The 20,086-nt window shown below is 33.2% G+C and overlaps 2 protein-coding genes across 4 annotated transcripts; one reads left to right on the top strand and one right to left on the bottom strand.

Annotated features, from left to right (window-relative positions):
• Positions 1-207: 207 nt before the first annotated feature.
• Positions 208-15,354, top strand: LOC120624753 (peflin). Of its 3 annotated transcripts, XM_039891458.1 has the most exons (5): positions 208-360; positions 478-502; positions 12,559-12,847; positions 13,174-13,317; positions 14,796-15,354. In XM_039891458.1, exons 2-5 carry the CDS (start codon positions 491-493, stop codon positions 15,017-15,019), a joined length of 669 nt encoding a protein of 222 aa, XP_039747392.1. In that variant the 5' UTR covers positions 208-360; positions 478-490; the 3' UTR covers positions 15,020-15,354. The 3 variants fall into 3 exon arrangements, with proteins under 3 accessions (XP_039747392.1, XP_039747393.1, XP_039747390.1); XM_039891459.1 differs by lacking the exons at positions 208-360; positions 478-502 and adding an exon at positions 5,670-8,504 and having other exon boundaries at positions 12,623-12,847; XM_039891456.1 differs by lacking the exons at positions 208-360; positions 478-502; positions 12,559-12,847; positions 13,174-13,317; positions 14,796-15,354 and adding exons at positions 5,670-8,555; positions 11,410-11,654.
• LOC120624756 (DNA primase small subunit) lies at positions 15,245-19,261 on the bottom strand. The gene is made up of 7 exons (XM_039891466.1): positions 19,133-19,261; positions 18,807-19,063; positions 17,312-17,481; positions 16,530-16,725; positions 16,180-16,390; positions 15,734-16,073; positions 15,245-15,433 (listed from the first exon to the last, which is right to left on the bottom strand). The coding sequence occupies exons 1-7, from the start codon at positions 19,133-19,135 to the stop codon at positions 15,411-15,413; spliced, it is 1,200 nt and encodes a 399-aa protein (XP_039747400.1). The 5' UTR covers positions 19,136-19,261; the 3' UTR covers positions 15,245-15,410.
• Between the last annotated feature and the right edge of the window lie 825 nt (positions 19,262-20,086).

The raw sequence follows: 20,086 nt of genomic DNA, 5'->3' as shown, positions 1-20,086 counted from the left end.
CCAGCATTTCCCCTGTGCCTACTGCTGGTAACTTAATGATTCTCGTGTGCTGACTGCTGGCAATTTATAATATAAAAAGGGTAGCAACTGGAGTTGAAGCATATTTCTATAAATTATAATCACAAGTGTGTATGTATTTTCTTTGTGTAGGGTTACTGGTCTACGCTCATAGTTACTGTCTACTGATTGTAGTATTTTATTAATCTGTGTTAAAGATCCTTATCTGAGGTTTTCATGTTTTGACTTCTGACTTGTTAAAGTAAATTTCAAGTTACTAAAAACTTAAAAAGTAAACCTCTGCAAAAGTAGTGAAAGTTAGATCAAATAATTACTTGTTACGATCTTCAAAACACAGAGTAGGTAGGTACAAATTTGTAAAAGGATTAATTCAATGTTTGTGTTGTTAAATAAATAACCAAATGAATCCATCAATTATTAAAATTATTATTAATTATAATTACTACTTTTGTATTACAGATTGCATCAAAAGATGGCCTATAACGTAAGTGTATACAAAAAATTATTTTTTTGCACAATATTTTAAGTTAAGTTTTATGACATCAGACATGCAAGAAAGACCTATGAGGATAAAATTGATATGATTTTAGGCAGGTATGTTTTGAAATGTATTTTTGCTGCAATAGAAAACAACAGGATCACATTCAAAATATATTCAGGTGTGATTGCAGTCAAGCGCAATAGCATGTCTATAAACAAAAAAAAAAAAACAATCTGGATAGTATCCCATTATCACAATGAATTGCATCTCTGTTTCACCCCATACAATGTACAGTAATAAAAAATGGTAAAAGCGTTTCAAGCCGTTTGTGAATCTGATAGTCAAGTTGCTGAATCGTGTCTAAAAGTAAGTCAAGTTTTTTTATTTGTTGTTTTGTGATTATTGTTTTAAATGTATTGTTATTAGTAATTTCTAAGTTACCATGTTAGTGAAAATGACTGATCATAAAAGGAGCAAAGGTTTAGTGATGTATCATGGAAGAAAAGTTTATTATGGTATTATATACTTCGATGAAGCTATATTACATTTTCATTAAAAAATAGTACATTACGAAACAAATGTGGAATACTGAATTTTCAAGAGGGCAAATGATACAAGGAAAAAACAGGCTAAGCTAAACTTAAATACATTCTCATAAAATGTATACATGTAGTATATAGTGTAGTTTGGTTAGTTTGGACTGCTATGATTTATTAAAAATTTAATTTATAATAATATTACAAAATTAAAAAAGAAAATGGACTGTAGCTACATGCAGTTTACTAGGCTACATAGAGTTGCTAATTCATTCAAGGGCAAATTATATTATTTCATAACAAATTGCCCAATGAAATCTTTGGGATGTTTCTCAATAAGTTCAAAGTCTATATAAAACATAAGCTTACAGAAAATTCCAATTATATCATTTAGGATTAAGCTTTTAAATGATAAAAAAGCTTGCTTGTATGAATTGCTCTAATTTCATAGCTAAATTTTAATTGATTATGAACAAAAAAAATTACCCAGCTAAGTTTGTTGTGGGCTGTTCTTAGACCAAGGCGAGTTTGGAACCCTCATAGCTTTAGTTGCTGAATGTAGTCACCACCCCGTAAAATGCCACCCTTAAAATTATGTAAACATATATATATACAAACACTTCATGAGTACCTGTGACAGGCCTAAATTAATAAAGAATTTTTGAATGGGAATTGATTCCCTTACTGCCAAAAGGAGGATTATATTGTTGCTCCATATGCGTGAATGTATCTGCATGCCAATTTGGGTATATTACCAGGTATCTTTTTATAAACTTCTTCATTAACTGTATTAGATGAAATGTTATTATATTGTTAATGATGAAATTGGTGTTTTGTTGGGGAAGAATATAAAGTCGCTTTTATTATAATATAATATGTTTATTTAATCAAACTATAAAAGTTTAATATATTATTATATCTTATATATATTTATTTAATTAAACTATATTAGTAAAGGGATCAACCCTTTACTAATACTACTAAAAAATATTTGTATGGGAATCAATAAAATCTTTTCCCGTACAACCGTACCAAGCAATTCAAAATTGGCAATTTACCTGTCCAATTTGTTGTGGTTTTTATGGATCCGCTTCTATAATAGCCTTCAATTCTTGTTCTGCAAATCGAAATTTCCAGAACGAAAACGCAGGAGACATTTGAGATAAGAGTATGGTCGCTTTACGACAAAACGCCAATTTCATAAGCACCTACCTAACATATGGTACAAAAAAATAATGTCTATCAGGAGTTCAAACCAAAGTTAAACCAACTTAATCTATTCTTTTTAAATAGATGGACGTGTTGTATCCTTACTTCCTTACTTACTTTACTTTACTTAATATTATAAATGTGAATGTAAGTTTGTTTGTTACCCTTTCACGTAAAAACTACTTTTTTATTTTATTTTTTTATTTATTGCAAACAAACAAACAAACACATAAAAAGTAATCCAAAGAATACAGATAAAGTCTGTGATTTCCACACTAGGATTCCCTGTGTCGTGGAAATCACTTCCTTCCAGGTTGAATACAATAAAGGTAACTTAATAATAAAACAAAAAAAAATCAAAAACAAAAAAAAAGCAATTGGAGTTATAATGACAAAAAATTGTTCTTTAATGTGTGTAATGTGTATGATTGTGTTGATGTGTGTGTATGACTGTGTTTGTGTGTGCATGCGTGTGTCTCTCTGTGTGTTTATTGTATGTTATATTTATTCTAATATTGTAAGCATTTTTTCTGTTTCTCGGTAGCTTGATTACTCCGTACTTAACCGATCGTCATGAAACTTTGTACACATATTTTTGGAAGTGTAAGAAGTAATATAGGGTACTTTTTATCCCGATATTAAGCTCGGTTCCTTTGGGAGAGGGGATAAAAGTGTTTGACGTTTTACACCATAACTCCGACAAATTATAACCGATTTAAATAATAATTTTTGTACTATAGAGGTTATAATATGTGTTTAATTTTGCCCAAACTTTGTGTAGATTTGATGAATGTGGTTGGAGATAGAGGACAGAACTACTCAGCGGACAGCAGCAAACCGCTTATTTAAGGCTTAGCTATACTGAATTTTTAAATTTTTTTAGAACTTCAACTAAATTGAATGCCACATCAAAAAACAAAATCAAACGCAGACGAAGTCACGGGAAACAGCTAGTAATATAATAAAAACGTCTAATTGAAATATCACTCAATAGATTACGTCAAGGTTATGGTTCCATACCTATGTCGTATTATATCTTTAACCATTCGTCCTAATCATATGTAATAAAAGGGAAAAGTCTTTTGTTTTTCAATACTTGAGACGGTTTACTAATTTTGATAAGAATTCATAATTGTTGATAATAAGACCAGCAGGGCTAGCACGGGTAGGAAACAAAAATTATATCCCCTGATTATAATTCTAGCCGTGCGACGAGGAATATAATTGACATGTCCACCTGATAAAGCACGGGAACAGGGAATTGGAGAAGTTTAACCCCGTTTATCGTGTATATCATCTCTCCTCCTCCACTCCTGCGCCAGTGATCTTAGACTTGATACACCTGTGCGAGAAGATACATTTTTATCCTTTCCCCGGGGATATAATTGTCTCCTGCCAATGCTAGGCGTGCATCCTCCATTTGAGTTACAATGACTTAACGAAAATCTACTTTTTGTGACTTAAATATAAAGTTCAACATATACACTGTCGCTGATGTTTTTATAGGCATTATCAAGCTCTATAAATTTTCTGTAGAAATAAATCATCTCTTCGTTAAGGCAGCGTTCGTAAGAAACGTTGCCATTTGCAGCTAACGATGCTGGCTGTATATTGGTTTACCTTGACGCGCAAAATGTATATATCTTATATCTTTAAACGAGCAATTCTTGTATATATATATATATATATATTGAATAATTGGAATCTCGGAACCGACTCCAACGATTTTCATGAAATTTAGTATACAGGGGGTTTCGGGGGCGATAAATCGATCTAGCTAGGATTCATTTTTAGAAAATGTCATTTTATTTGTGTTTTCCGGTAATAACCGATTTGGTGCAACGAAGTTCCACGGGTCAGCTAGTATTTATAAGTTTATCCTGCTTTGTTTCTCGTAGTGTGATAAACATCGTCGTATGAAACGAGTTTGGTACATTACTTTTTACACTCTGGGCTAACGGCTTTCTTAGCGCATTCGCTTTAAAAATGCAATGTTGCCAAACTAGAAAGCATAATTTACTATTATCGAAATTTCAACTACCAAGGCACAATAACAATAATAAAATAATAGAGGACGAATAAAAAAACAAGGTCGATATTCTGAATTTTAACGTAATTGAACTGTACAGGTGTGTACTGTGAGTGAGGACCGTGCATAAGTAGTATAGTCGGAAAAATGTAATAGGCCCGTTTTGACATTTGTGCAAGACCATAGAATGTAACTTGGAACGAAATTGAAAGAAACAAAAAAATAAAAATCAATTACATACAGTGTTTTAAAAAATACGTAAATTTTTTTGGTACGTTAAATAATATGAAAGAATATATCGCGAGTATTCTTTTTGCGCTTACTTCATAGTAGCATGCAATTTATAATTGTTGCGAAACGTTCCGAAAACAGTTACGTTCTGTCTTTTTTTTTTTATACTAGAGCTGTAACCATTTTTTTTACTGAATATCGAAATTAAATATTGTGTAGTTATCTTTACTGCAAAGAATGAGCTTGGTTCTCAAAATGGGTTCTAAATAATGAGTCTGAGATGATGTATCTGACCAAGCGGCACATGACTGAAGCGTCCCCGCGCGCACTGCGCAGTTTTTCGTTACTCATCTTGTAAAGTTGACTGTGCGCTCGTTTAAGTTTGATATATATTGTTTACTATTACGTTAACTATGGCTCTTCTATTTTGGACATTAATTTAAACATAGTGATTTGACTCGATTTTTGTGTTTGTTGTTATATAGTACTAACTCTGTTTCAACATGTTGAAAAGTGGACGTAAAATCAACAGCCAGTCACGCGTATTGGTTGTGAAGTTAAAGGAATACTTTGAACGAACGAACACTTTACAATACATAATAATATCAATCAAGTACTGATACAAACTTGAATTGATTTATCGTGAGTATCGAGTACAGAGTCTTATGGTTCCATAACTAGTTACGTCGCGATGACAAATGTCAAAACGGGCCTATTACATTTTTACGACTATAGTGCATTTCTATACCTATCAATTTCGGAAACGCCTATAAATCACGGGTGTTAATATTTTAGATTATGATCCTTATGAAGATGTTATAAGGTCCACGTTGCGAGCAAGCGTGATAAAGAAAATATTTTCTTTTTTATGCTGTCCATACTTATGACTGGGAGTGGTCGGTTATGTCAGGGCAGGGCTTATATTGTGACGATATTAACGTATTAGATCAATGGTATTGTGAAATAAAAATTATGAACAATACGACCTACGGGAACCAATTAACAATTACAATTATTATAATTATTACGCTAAATGAAATGTATATATTCATAAAACCTTAAAGTTGCCAGTTAAAGCTACACTAGGCACAAACAAACTAATGTTATACACCTACCACAGACTAAACACCCCAGTCCGATCAAATAAAAATTGATTATAGAAAATGGCGGCCGACTGTGTATCGGTAAATAATATGTGTTTTTGTAAATGTACATATTCATTGGTGAAGTGTAGTCATATAATCAAGTGGATTTAAATAAACTGATATCTGACATAAACATTAAAAGTGTGTGATTTGTTTTTAGAATTATGTAAGAACAAAGACGTAGTTCGTTTTTGTAAATGAATTTAGCATCATTACAAAATACAAATGCATAAAAATGGTATACTCTCATTTGCTCACGATTGTGACAATCGTGTTATTGATACGAATATCAGTGCAAAATGAAAACGTTGAATGCCCTCACAAATGCGACTGTTTAGAACAGTATGTAGACTGTTCGAAAAAAAATTTGGTGTCAGTGCCAAGAATTCCAAAGTGGGTGGAGAAATTAGACCTAAGTTACAATAAATTAATAAGCGATGTTACCTATGGATTCGATGGCTTGTTATCCCTAGACACCTTAAAATTAGATAAAAATGCATTGTCTGGTATTCCTAACTTCCTGCACCAAAATCAAATACAAGAAGTCAGCCTTAATAGAAACAATATAAGTGCAATAGACGCTGGTCATTTTCCCGTGAACAGTTCCATAAAGATAATAAGCTTAAACAGCAATCACATTAAAATGATAGAGGAAGGTGCTCTCAACAATTTGACCAACTTGGTGACATTAAAGTTGAATAGAAATGAAATTATATCTCTACCTAACCACCTATTTAGGCATCAGTCTAGCTTGAAGGTTTTGGAATTAAATCATAATAAACTACATGTCATTACTGGTCTGCTTTTTCAAGGGTTATCCAGTCTGACCATATTGAAAATAAAATATAACAATATTGCAAACATAATGGATGGTGCTTTTTTTGGATTTAAATCTGTGAACTTGTTACAATTGGATCATAATGGAATTCGAAGTATATCTAAAGGTTGGATGTATGGTTTGGAATCATTGACCATGCTATCCTTATCAAATAATTTAATATCTCAAATTGATTTTGGTAGCTGGGAGCTATGCACCAGTCTAGAAGAATTAGATCTATCTCACAACTATTTGATGGAAATTGAAGGTCGCACATTTCAACACTTGACCAACCTCCACACCCTCAATTTGAGTTACAATAACATCTCCTCAATATCCCAGGAAGCATTTAGCCACATGGTGCAGCTAAAAACACTCCTTTTAAATAATAACAAAATATCCTGGACAGTTGAAGACATGTCGGGGCCATTTTCAAAACTTCAGAATCTTATAAAATTCAACTTGTCAGCTAATCACATCAAATCAATTAGTGCAAGAGCATTTGAAGGCTTAAATAATGTTGTTGAAATAGATTTAAGAGCAAACAATATTACCTCAATTCAACAGCACGCTTTCAATTCAATGACCAAAATTAAAAAACTGTATTTGAACTCATCATCTTTATTATGTGATTGCAACTTGCTGTGGATGGTCAAGTGGATTAGAGATAAAGTTGAACAAAAGTATGTCACTGCTACATGTGCTTACCCATCAGAAGTACGAGGAGTTATTATCTCCAGAGTCAAGGAAGGTAATTGTGGTGATTCACCCAAACCAAGAATTATTGAACACCCTAAGACACACCTGGCAATAAAGAACCGATCTGCTAATTTAGTTTGTTCAGCCACATCAAATCCGTTTAGCAATATGACCTTTTTATGGAGGAAAAATAATGGCAATGTCAGCAATCCCAGGGTATATGAGAACGTTACATTAACAGAACATGGGAAACCTCACGCAACTTCTGTTTTGGTTATACCTGATGTAACACATTCTGATTCAGGCAGATACCAGTGTGTTGTAAGTAATAAATTTGGAACATCATACTCTTCAAAGGCAAAAGTCGATATTGTAACCTTTCCCCGGTTTACGCAAATACCAATAAATGTAACAGTAAAAACTGGTGATACTGTGACCCTCAATTGCGCAGCAACTGGTGACCCCCAACCAGAAATATCATGGAAAAAAGATGGTGGGAATGACTTCCCTGCAGCAAGAGAGAGACGCATGAATGTTATGCCAACTGATCATCTATTTTTTATTGTAAATGCTAAAACAACTGATATGGGAATTTATAGTTGTGCTGCTAAAAACTCAGCTGGTACTATAATAGCTAATGCAACATTGTCAGTTTTACAAGAACCATCTTTTGTTAGAGTGATGGAGAATAAGGAAGTGACCAGTGGGGAATCTGTAGTATTACAATGTATGATAACAGGATCACCTAAGCCTGTATTAAAATGGCTGAAGGATGGGTCTTCAATACTTCCTACGGAACGTCACTTTTTCACTGCAGATGATCAAGTACTAGTTATAATTGGAGCAGAGTCCAGTGATGCTGGTCATTATGAATGTGAAATCACGAATAAACTAGGTACTAAGAAGGACATGATAGAGCTAAAGGTTCTTCCTCCAGTGGCTATTATGGTAAAAGAGGAAGATATGACGGGTATTATTATAATAACAGTGGTGTGTTGTGCTGTGGGAACATCTATTATTTGGGTGGTAATAATTTACCATACAAGAAGACGCATGGCAGGTGCAGTGCGTAATAACTTTCCATCTGAAAGTGTGAAAATGACACAAGTTGTGCATAGTGATAGTGATTCTCCTCATTTGTTTCCAGACAATCTGTCAGAGCATTCCTCTTGTAAGGACAGTGGAACAGGGGACTCTGCTAAACAAACAAGCTTTGATGGAATGCCAAGCGATAGAAGTGAGCAAGTACATTTTGAAACAACTGTGTGCAGAAGTTATTCTCCAGTGCCAGAAGCGCATAAGCTTCTTCCTTCATCATTTAAGCCATCTATACAAGTGTGTGTTAACACCTGTGTTACACCAGCTACTTACAGTTTTTCTAGTCAAAGTGGTAATGTTTAAGCCTAATGTTATATTTGTATTAAGGGTAAAATTAAGATGTTATACAAACATTGCATTTCACTAACTTTTATCAGATAAAAGATCTTAAATGTTTGTATGGTATAATATTTATATAATTCTGAATATCTCCTGGTCAGAAGCCACTGAACTGTAGTTTAGTGAATGCACATCACATTTCAGCCACACAATTATGACATGAAAACAGTGAATTTAATAAAATGTGTGTAAAATGCTTTAAACAACAAATTGAGGTACTATATATGGCCTTAATTTGTTATAGAAAACTGTAAAAGACGATTTTGATTGCTTAGTACAAAATGGAACAAACTTGCCAGTATTGGTTTGATGTAAAAGACTGAATGTCATTTATATATATATATATATATATGTATAATATATATATATATAAATATAATGTCTAGGATCATTGTTATTTTCTATTCTTTTAGTCAATAAATATATTAAACCATAAATATTGGGACAAATACTAAATATTCCTTAATTTATATATTGTAGTATAGGTATAATAAGTGTAATGTATGGTTAGTATATATATATATATAAATATGAGATTTTTGTATTTTTTAGCCAAGCCCTTAGCAATCCAGTTTTGCCAGTTACTGTTTAAGGGTTTTCACTAATGAAAATGAACAAGCAAAATAAACTAATATTGGAAGATTGATTAATTCATAGTAACATTGTAACAATAATTGATAGACTTGACTTATTTAATATTAAGTTACAATGATAGCTTCATAATATTTTTAGGGCATAAATTAGTAGTTTCATTTAAAATAGGCTGAGTGAGATTAGAAATAAAGAGCACAAGTATTGGTGATTAAACAAGCATTGTAATAAGTATATCTATACATCATTTGGTAAAATAATAAATGATAAAATAAGCTTTTGTATACAATGGAATATGATTAATAATTTAAACTTTGTAGAAGTAATGTTAGTTACTTAAGCTAACCACTCTAGCAATATTTTGCCTCAATCTCTAAACTAAACTATATTTTTCTTCATGGAAAAGGATTGCACTATTTACAATAGAGATTTGTGTACAACAATTGACAACAATATATAATTTATTGGCAGTATTTTTTTTTTCATATTTTTTTGTATTCATCTATTATTAAATATAAACATTCTACTCTTGTTAATCTTCAACTTAAACATTAATCTAAGAGCGTGTAGAAAAAGCATTATATTATGGCAGCTACCCCAACCTCGAAAGACCTATACATAACTAATAGGTTTAATTTATTGGATAAATTAGATTGTACCTATTATACTTATAAATACTTAGCACAATATTACCTAATCACCTTTTCTGATTAGAGTGTAACCCACCAACCTCAATATTGTAGATTGCATGTAGATTGTTAGAATTAATAGGTATATTTATTGCAAATTAACTTTTTATTTTTTTATATAGGTTCATACAATATTATATTAAACATAAAACTGTCCCATTACATTTTTTTTAAGAATTTATTTTATAGTTAATTTTATGATTTAACTTCACCCTCTCAAAAATATAGAATATACTTTTGCAATCACATTTTTTTTTTTTATGTTGGTTTGATTGTACCCTAGAATGACAATTTAATATAGGTATGATATATTAGTTGCTACAAATGGAACAAATATTTATTCTAAAAAGATATATAATGTTTAACTATTTGGTATGTTGGGAATATGGACATCACCATAAATGTGCAGCTTTTATTTAAGTAGATTATGGTGCCAATTTTGTTTTACGCCTATCTCTAAAGTAAACTTAATTAACAGGTTCAAAATATGGTGCTATCCTATTCCAGTAAATACATTGTGAAAAGGACAGCACTCCTTTTAGGTCTGTCAATTTAGTGTGGATGTGTACTACAGAATCAGCAACAGTTTTACATTAAGAATTGTCAATGTAGCTTAGAGATTTGTATTCAACAGAATTATCTCCATTGTATTTGTAATAGATAAGCTTTTGTTTACCTATAACAATTCATCTTATAATAAATAGTATATTATATAATCAAAGATACCCTAGAAACTGCCTTGTAAAATTTATAGAAACTAGGCTATGATTTTCATCATTAAGTTAATTTTTTATTGTATATTCCGATTGTCATTGTCAACATGGTCTCCTGGGTCTGTTGGTATTATTAATTGAAATATAGCAACATAAAATGATATAACTTTAAAGTAACAGAGAATCCCATATCTGAAATAAATAATATTTAATTTCTTTTTTAATACTGAAATAAAATTGGATAAGATAAAATATCTATTTGAATGTCAATTTTTTTTTTTTTAGTCTAAGTGATCTTATAGCAGGTACTATAATACAAAGAATATGTCAGCTACTTATATAACTATGTATTTATAATTTCAATAGCATGGACGATAGTAATAAATGATAACATAGACTGGATTGTGCCTATTAATATTAATTGCCTTACCTTTCCAATGCATGGAGAGGAATGGGCTACAAGATAATTTTAATTTATCATAAGAATCTGTACAGTGCAGGCCTTCATAATTAATTCAATAATTATTATTTAAAATACAAAAATATTATGTTGATACTTAAATGGTAATTATTAACTATTACTTATGTTTGATGCTGACTGTCCTCATTCTAGTTACTGCCTTTGAATGATGTTGGCCTACTTTATAATTACACTGTTCTCCTCATTCTTTATGGCTTTTGCAACTATTTTGTATTGTTTTTACGATGTACATACATAATATACTAATACGTCAATAGGTATTAAGTATTTATAATTTAAATAGAATAAATTCGTTTTAAAATAGAATATTTATTATTTTAATGTCCTTTCTAGTTTTATGAATACTAGTGTAACGAGATTGCCTGTAAACATAAAAACTAAACTGCCGCATTAGAATAAGGAAAACTTTTTGACGACCACCCTGACGCAGAGGTGGAGGTCCCGCCGGGATAAATTTGTCATTATTTCTTCTTATATTTTAATTTGTCATTATATTGTCTGGTGAGAACTTCGGCCATGACTAGTTAACACCTTACCGACAAGGAGATACCGCCAAGTAAATTAGCGTTCCGGTACGATGTCGCGAAGAAACCAATGCAATACCCCTTAGAGGTTAGCCCGCTACCATCCTAGACTGCATCATCTCTTACCACCAAGTAGGCAATGTAAACCGTTAACTTGCAGCGGAAATTATACTAATATCTTAAACCACTGTGAAGTTGCCCTGGCTGAACTTAGTTTAACTAGAGTTTGTCTATAGCGGCAAATAACCTTTAAGAAACATATTTTGTCAAGAATAACAGTAGGTTCGTAGGTGTTTTTTTCGTTGATTACAACAATAAGTTTTTTTAAACTTCATACATTTATATGATGATGTTTGAATCTCTTTTTGGAATAATCAGCATCTCAATACTTCGATATTCATTCAAACCATACTTTATGATTGGAGAGTTTCCGTCTTAATGTCACGTACCAGCTGGTGAGATCGCAATCTAGCTAATTTTACGTCGAAATAAAAAATCGATGCAAATTACGGTGAATTATTAAACCTGCCTCCGCCTGCCCATATGCGTCTTTTTCCTAGATTATCAGTATTCTCTTATTTGCCACCATTTTAATTTTTTATGATGTCTCCATTGATTCAGTTTTATCTAAAGAAATAGAGGACAGGTAGGTAGAATATCACCTGAACCAAAACAACAAAACCTTTATCGTAATGCCACCTGGAAAAGGATTGAAAAATAAAGGGTTCAGAGCCTGACAAGGCCAACCCCTGGTCTAATATAGAAAATCTACTTAGCCAAAGAGTACTTTAGTTTTATTTATAAAAAAATAGAGATGCAAAAAACAAACCTTACTCTCGTAATGCCACCGGGAAAGGGACTGAAAAATAAACGTACGATTTCTAAGCCTGTCAAACCAATATATAGAATCTGCTATACCAAAGATTTACTACTTAATGGATCCCTTATTTTTTTCCAGCCCGGCTACAATCAACCCGGGCAGAATCCAGCAGCCTACAATCAACAAGGTTACAACCAACCAGGCTACAATCAACCTGGCTATGGAGGGCAAGCAGGACAATTGGAAATGGGCCACGGTCCATACCCATCTATTGGCGCGGGGGGCACTGTATCGCCGCAAGTGCAACAATGGTTCAGTGCTGTTGACAAGGACAAGTCTGGGTTCATAACGGCGGCAGAGTTGAGAGCAGCATTAGTTAATGCTCAAGGTCAATCTTTCTCGGAAACTGCGTGTAATCTTATGATTGGTGAGTCCGTTGGCCATTTGGAAATTGGGTCTGGATGTTTATATACAAGTACAGGAGCTATATCGTAACAATAGAAAAATCTTCCTCCGAGCGGGTGTTTGTGCTCGGGGACCGTCCTTTCATCATTGGAAGTGGTATATATAGTCATTATTAGTGAATTCTTCGCTAGCGTGATGCAGCATCTTTGTGAAGCCAAATGCTTTACTTTATAGCTATAACTTTATTAATCCGTTGCAGTACGTATCCTTAGCCTGCCCACCTGCATGTGAGAGCGACCTGGTGGATCTCAGTTTTGAGATGACGATAACGTTTCGTTTGCATTTCAGGCATGTTTGACAAAGATCGATCGGGACACATCAACTTGGAAGAGTTCGACAAATTGTATACTTACATAAACCAGTGGCTTGCAGTTTTTAAAACCTACGATTCAGATCAGTCTGGCTCCATCGATGAACAAGAATTGTCGAAAGGTTTGACCATTTTTCTTTAATTTTAAAAACTTAATCTTCGAAAGTCAATCTAACAGAATGACGTTGAGCTGAATGATAAATATGATATTCCGCAAGATTGATTATTATTTTTTTAAATTACAAGTATGATAGTGTCTCAGCAGTAGGAGAGCTTTTTGTGATGGAGCACATCCGGGGAAGTACTACTTAGTGACGAGCTTATTTCTGCCGCAGTATTGCTTTGTTCCGGTCTTCAGGGCGTGGATGTCGGTGTATTTATAGGCACATGAGGCTTAACACGTACGCCACGGGTTGCTAGGGCGGCACTTTGTAGGATGTTTTCATGCCTTGCAACCAGATGCTCTGTTTATAGGCGATGGGTTTCACTCAGGTTTACCATCTGCTTGGTCCGTTTTCTGTCTCGGCTATTATCACTTGCAACAAAAATCCTCACAAAAGCCGCACACCCGCATTACAGCAGCGTGACCGGACAATGCTATTAACTCCTATCCTTTGAGATAGGTGACGTATGCCCAGCAGTGAAGACATAAATGAGCTCAAGATGTGAAGGTGTTGAAATTCAAACAGCACTTAATTAGGTTTAAAGTCATTACTTGCTACGTACCTACAAAAATGACTGACTAAGAACGTCCTAATGTAATGGGTGGGTAATGATGATCATGATGAAGAAGAAACTATTGGGAGGAGCAATAACGGCAGATTTTCCAAGTAAGGTTAAAATAATAATAATAATTTGGTGAAAGCTGAAAAGGAAGAAGTCTCAAAAAACTTGGACCTTGCTTACGAGATAACCGCAATGTGAGGGTAAAAACTTTTTAACTTTTAACTCTTACTGAAAACTTTTTTCGTGAATTGTTTGATAAAATTTATATTCTTTCATTTAATGATTCTTTAAGGCATGCATTTTTGTGGTGTACTCTAAGAGCCACTGTTTTATAATTCGAAAAGGAACGAAAAGTGAATTATGAGATTTGGTGCAGATTATATTGTACAGAAATCTCAAAACTGAACTTAATTGACACAGCTAAATTTAGTAGTGTATTCCTTACACTGTGTCCTCTTGATAGCACTTTTTTTTTTTTGAAAATGCGGTGATAGCCCGGCATCCCTTTTCGGGGGAAAGGAGTTATTCGCATCTTTAATTAAAGCAATTAATGTAAGCACTTGCTTTAACGGTAAGGCAAAGCATGGTGAGGAAACATGCACGCCTGAGAGTTCTCCATTACGTTCTCAAAGGAGTTTTAAGTCTACCAATCCGCACTTTGCCAGCGACTGGTGGATTACGGTCTAAACCCTTCTCGTACTATCTAAGGAGACGAGAGGATGCCCTGTAGTTGGCCGGTAATTGTTTGATGATGGTGATGATGGTTTTTAGAACCGTTGGAGGAATTGACAGTTTCTATATTCATTGGATTTTCTGTGTCTTTCATGAACACTACTTTCTTCAGTAGTTACGTAAATTTTTGATAATTTTTCAGCACTGTCACAAATGGGATTCCGGTTCACGCCTGACTTTATCAACTTCCTGTCGAAGAGATGCGACGCGAGAGAGAGTAAAATATCAGTGGACAATTTCATAGTGTTGTGCGTTCAAGTACAGCGCTTCACTGAAGCATTTAAACAGAGGGACACTCAACAAAATGGGACAGTGACAATTGGCTTTGAAGATTTTCTAAATATTGCGCTTAGCTGTTCCATATAATGAAACTCAACGTGATTCTATCACGCTCTTGCTTTAAAAGATAAGCGTTCACCTTGGAAAGCTTCTTTCTCATATGAAATACACGAGTCTCATGCGAAAATTATTACTTTCCACAAAAATCCCTTTAAACTTTCAAAACCAGTTTTTGCCATTCCCATTAAAAAAAGCAATTTACCTCATAACGTTTAGATTGAATTATAATTATTAAGTTAAGAAAATAGTATAAATGTTTTCATTTATTTATTTTATATAGAGATTTTATACACAATGTTTGGATATGTGCACAGAAAGCCTAGCTATTGCGCGTTGTTCCAATAAAAGCAATAAAACTTGCATAATTGTACTTTTATTTCGTGGACTTCCCTTTTTATGATTTTAATTGTTATTCCTCTCAAAACTCTAACAGTGATGCATCTGAAACCAAATATTCATTGAATATTATATATATACAGTATAAGTAAAAAACTTGAGAAAATTTAACTCCTTTTTGTGTGTATCTGTGGCATCGTAGCGGCCGAACGGATGTACCGATTTCGATTTTGTTTTTTGATTGAAATGTGGAATGTAAAAAATAGTGTTCTTAGCTATGTTTGATGAAAATCAGTCCAAGATGGCCGCCGCCACGAATTGGTTTACATAAGCATTACATCATTATTATGAGCAATAACTAAAATTTTCAAGTTTCTAATAATATATATATTATTTGCTACATACTTGCATCATTCTTTCTCCTCATAGCTTCTGCTTTCTCCAAAGAAAACACAAGCTCTTGAAAGTTTTTCACAGCTGCCCTCATATTACTTTGATGTTGAACATTATCCTGAGCACTGTCGTCAAGAAGGGTGTATATTGTTGGTATTTCCTCTAATTTGAAGCTTTTAGCATGTTCAGGTTTAAATACTACGGATACCTTTCCTGTTTTGGGATGAATACTAAATGGTGATTTTAACAAATGGTTAAAGCCTTTTGTCACATTAACATCTAATCTAGGGTAACAGTACTGTATTTTTATTTCTTCAACTAAGTATTTAATTTTCCTTGTGGCATTTATATTCTGAAATTAGAGTAAAAAAGTTTTTATTTTTTGTATTATTGGAAGATGTAAATACAAAATTTTAACTCTTCTTGAGTGGTTTATGTGCAAAAAACCTTATACTTACTTCTTTGCAATATTTATTGTATGTAGTAACAAAAGTATCCCATCTCTCTAGTGATGATCTTGGCATTCTTTCTAAATTCTCTTGTACCTGTGTTGCCAATGTTTCATCAGGTATCATTTTCAGAAAACTTTTTAAACCTTCTGTAGTTGAAATAAGTTCTTGGTCCTGAAGAATTTCTTCAAAATATTTATCAATTATGGTAAGAGATCTCCTGTAAACAAAATTAATAATACAGGTTCTATGAAGTCATAATAACTAATTTGGTATTTGAAAAATGCAATGCAAATCAAATTTTCATATTTATGAAAATCTACAGCCCTTCTAATAATAAATATTTTGAATCTCTTTACCAGATACTGGAATGTAAGTCACTAGCAAAGTGTACTTTTTTATTCTGATTTTCACCACCCATAATAAGACAAAGGTAATCTGCAACAGCTGCTCGGCCAGGGCTATCCAATGTTCTTGCTTCATAGTCTGATACCCAGCAATGTACACCGCGCCGTCCAGAGAACACCCATAGAATATTTTGAAAACCAAAATCATCTGGAATAAAGCAGATACTAAAAAATTTAATACAGTAACCAAAAATAACAACAATAAATAATTCCAGAAGATAAATTTTATTCCATTTCAAGAAATGCCATTGCTTCTTTTGATGATTTTGATCAATTTTGTGAACATATCATTTAATTTTTGACAAATGATAATGGCAGTGTGACTTAGTAAATAAAGCAATTTGTATTCATGTGTAAGTCCTACAAACATAAGTTTTATTATATTGCTAAAACTGTAGGTAAAATCCTTGTCAAGTATATAGCAAAAGAATTTTTTTTTCATCATAAGTATTCTTTTGTTTAACTTGCTAGATAAAAGGACAGTTACTTGGAATTTTCTTTGTCCTTAAAACTTGCAAGCTTTTTAAACACAAAATGATGAACTATATTTTAGGAAAATCATAAAACCTTTCTGTATACTGTATTCTAGATTTTCTATTAAACTGTACTTGTTTTGGGGGTAACTACTTGTTTTAGTACAAGTAGTTACCCCCCAAAACAAGTACAGTACAATAGTACAGTACAATACTACTTGTACTGGGAGTTTATGATTACAGTAATTATGAACAAAATACCTCTTAAAGCTGTATGAATGATTTCACAGGCTACAACCATAAATTTCCAACACTTATCACATACTATAGCTTCTTGGCAACAAGTTCGCACTTCATCATAGTCTGTGAGATCAATATCAAACACTAGCTCCCTAGCCAGTACAACTGCATCATGACGACCAATAGAGGGTCTGCAAAATATTTAAAAATATTAATTCAAAAATTACCGCAAGTCAAGCTAGAACTCTACAGTAGACACAAAAACATTATCTCTTGTTATTAGTACAAATAACTTTTATTATTGAGGGGTCGTAAAGGATTTTTGTTGAAATTTTATGGGAGAGCAAATATCCTAAAACCTAGCAGCTATATATATGAAAGTCATAATTTGAATTTTGCAGCACTCTCTTCAGGTGCTCCATACTGTATGCATTTAAAAGTTTTGCTGCAGATTTTTTGGAAAAGAAAATACAACATTGATTGGGCATGATATTAAATTCTTCTTATGTATGGAAATTCTTGACCTACCAATGCATACATTAAAAAAATGTGCAAAAGCACATCTAGTACAGCGAGGTTACTATACATTTGATGAATTCCTCAATGACAAGGTAGATTGGAAGCAGCCAGCCTCTCTCTTATCTCCCGCAAGATAATGATTGTAAATGTTGATGTTGGAAAAGAGCAACTACTGAGTTTCTTGCCGGCTCTTCTTGGTAGAATCTGCTTTCCGAATCGGTGGTAGAGTCACTACAAAAATACATACTTGAGGTTTCAAAAGTGCTTATAAAGTAGGCCTACTTGAAATAAATGAATTTGGATTTGATAATGCAATACTTATAGGAGCTAGGGTGCTATAAATAAGAACTACAATAAACTGAAAAGTGTATTAATAAATAAAACTGTTTAAAATGTGCAGAATTAAAAGAAAAAGATCCAACACATATGGAGGTATTCAAGAGATATTTAGGGCCTTAAACATAAATGTGGCATAACTTTGAAATACTTATATAATTTTGGAGCTGCACAGCAAGTCAAAATATCTCTATCCCTCTTAAAAGAGCCTTGGCACGCTATCCCACTAGTTGGATATGTTCAAGGATGTGAATAATAATGAAGCATAACGTTTCGTTTTTTTTTATTCTACTACAAGTTAGCTCATGATTGCAAACTCACCTGGTTGTAAGTGATGATACAGTCTAAGACGGTAGCTGGCTAACCTATTAGGAAATATGGCAATTATATTAAACCCTTATCAGTTTATATGCAACATTTTACTGGAATGCTAAATCGCTGAGCAGCGTGTCTTAGATGGTAGGGTGGTGACTAGCAACAACCAAAGTCTTCTACCAGACCAGAAATTAGAAAATACAGAAATAGTAAATTCCCAAATGGCCCCTGCCAGGAAATGAACGCGGGAGCTCCAACTTAAAACAACAGAGCTCATCACTGCACCAGGTAGGTATTCAAAAAACCAATAATAGCCTTCGCCATTATCTGCATTAATTATACTTACTTAGTATTGTAAACTGCACCAATGTCCAGCTTATGCGGGCATTTTTTTTGCAACAAAGTTTGAAATTCCTTTTGGTCATTTATAGATAAATACCGTAAATATACATCATCCGCTAAAGTAAATGACAACTCTCTGTTTGATAACGGCTTAGGATTGTTTCCACATGAAAGCCATCTACAAAAAATGTTTTGAGGAAAGTATCTCGTGTAATACAAAGGCAACATATCTGGTAACAAATTTTCATCATGCTGATCGGCCTGAAATATACGTTAAGGTTTAAAGGAATGGAAGTACATTTAAATGGAAACCAGCTTTTATGTACCTACCATTTTTATACAAAAATAACAGAAATTACAATTGTCAGGTAAAATTTAACAGTCATAAAACAAAACCATTAAACTAACTAAAAAATACCGCCAAATCTAACGTGAAATGTCAACAACCACAGATGTTAACCTAGTGTCAACTGATTTCAACTGAATGTCAACGGCTCAAGGACAAGACTATATAGCCTATTGAGAATAAGAACTGCTATTTAACACAATTATTAAGCACTAAATAATAGATAGTAACATATTAAATCAATGCTAAATATCCTATTATGATTTATATTTTATTTGAGTTATAATACTTACCAAAGACCACGCTTAATTTTTTAATACGTTAGATAAAAAGTATAGTGCTGTATTTATATGTTTGACTATCCCCTTTGTGGTTCTTCCAAGTATACGTGATAACGCCTTACTATGAGATCGAGAATATTGAACACTAAATAAATGGCTAACCAAACATACCAAGACAACCCTGGTTTTGCCATTATCAGAATGGAAATCGCTGGATTACACCCATAATCTCATAATCTCCCATCTACGTCTTGGTCATGCTTGCACTTCTGTTCATCTGGCCAAACTCCGGTGTCACCTCTATCCGTGGCTTGGATGGAGGCACTGTATCTCACATTCTTTCTAACTGTCCCAAACTCGTATATCCTTTCTATGTTCCTCCTAAACCGCCCCGTCCTTTGAGTGTTAAATGCTTGTATTCGTCCTTATTGTAGATTTTTATGTAATTGTTACAATAATTATATAAAGTGGGTAAATAAAAAATAAACTTTTGATAACTATAAATTCTTATATGCCAGATATTTTACCAAATTGAGTAACCCCGAGGTTGTCGAGCCCTGGGGCTCTTCTAATGGCGAGCTCTCGCGCTCGCCCCACTCCCCCGGTGACGCCGCGCCGTAGCAACCTCTCAGGTGGTTATTTAGTTATAATGGACAA

Source organism: Pararge aegeria, chromosome 6 (genome assembly GCF_905163445.1).
Source record: "Pararge aegeria chromosome 6, ilParAegt1.1, whole genome shotgun sequence".
In the NCBI taxonomy this organism is placed as follows: domain Eukaryota; kingdom Metazoa; phylum Arthropoda; class Insecta; order Lepidoptera; family Nymphalidae; genus Pararge; species Pararge aegeria.
The sequence above is the reverse complement of the archived record's forward strand: the minus strand, read 5'-3'. Positions and strand labels throughout refer to the sequence as shown.

Excerpts from the sequence above, each read along its gene's own strand:
- LOC120624756 (XM_039891466.1), bottom strand. Across the intron at positions 16,391-16,529 it reads GACTTACATTCCAGTATCTG|GAGATCTCTTACCATAATTG; the intron begins GTAAAGAGATTC and ends TTTTGTTTACAG. Across the intron at positions 16,074-16,179 it reads ACAATAAATATTGCAAAGAA|AATATAAATGCCACAAGGAA; the intron begins GTAAGTATAAGG and ends CTCTAATTTCAG.
- LOC120624753 (XM_039891459.1), top strand. The coding sequence starts at position 5,885 with ATGGTATACTCTCATTTGCTCACGATTGTGACAATCGTGTTATTGATA. Across the intron at positions 8,505-12,622 it reads TAAGCCATCTATACAAGTGT|GCTACAATCAACCTGGCTAT; the intron begins GTGTTAACACCT and ends ACAACCAACCAG. Across the intron at positions 12,848-13,173 it reads TGCGTGTAATCTTATGATTG|GCATGTTTGACAAAGATCGA; the intron begins GTGAGTCCGTTG and ends TTTGCATTTCAG.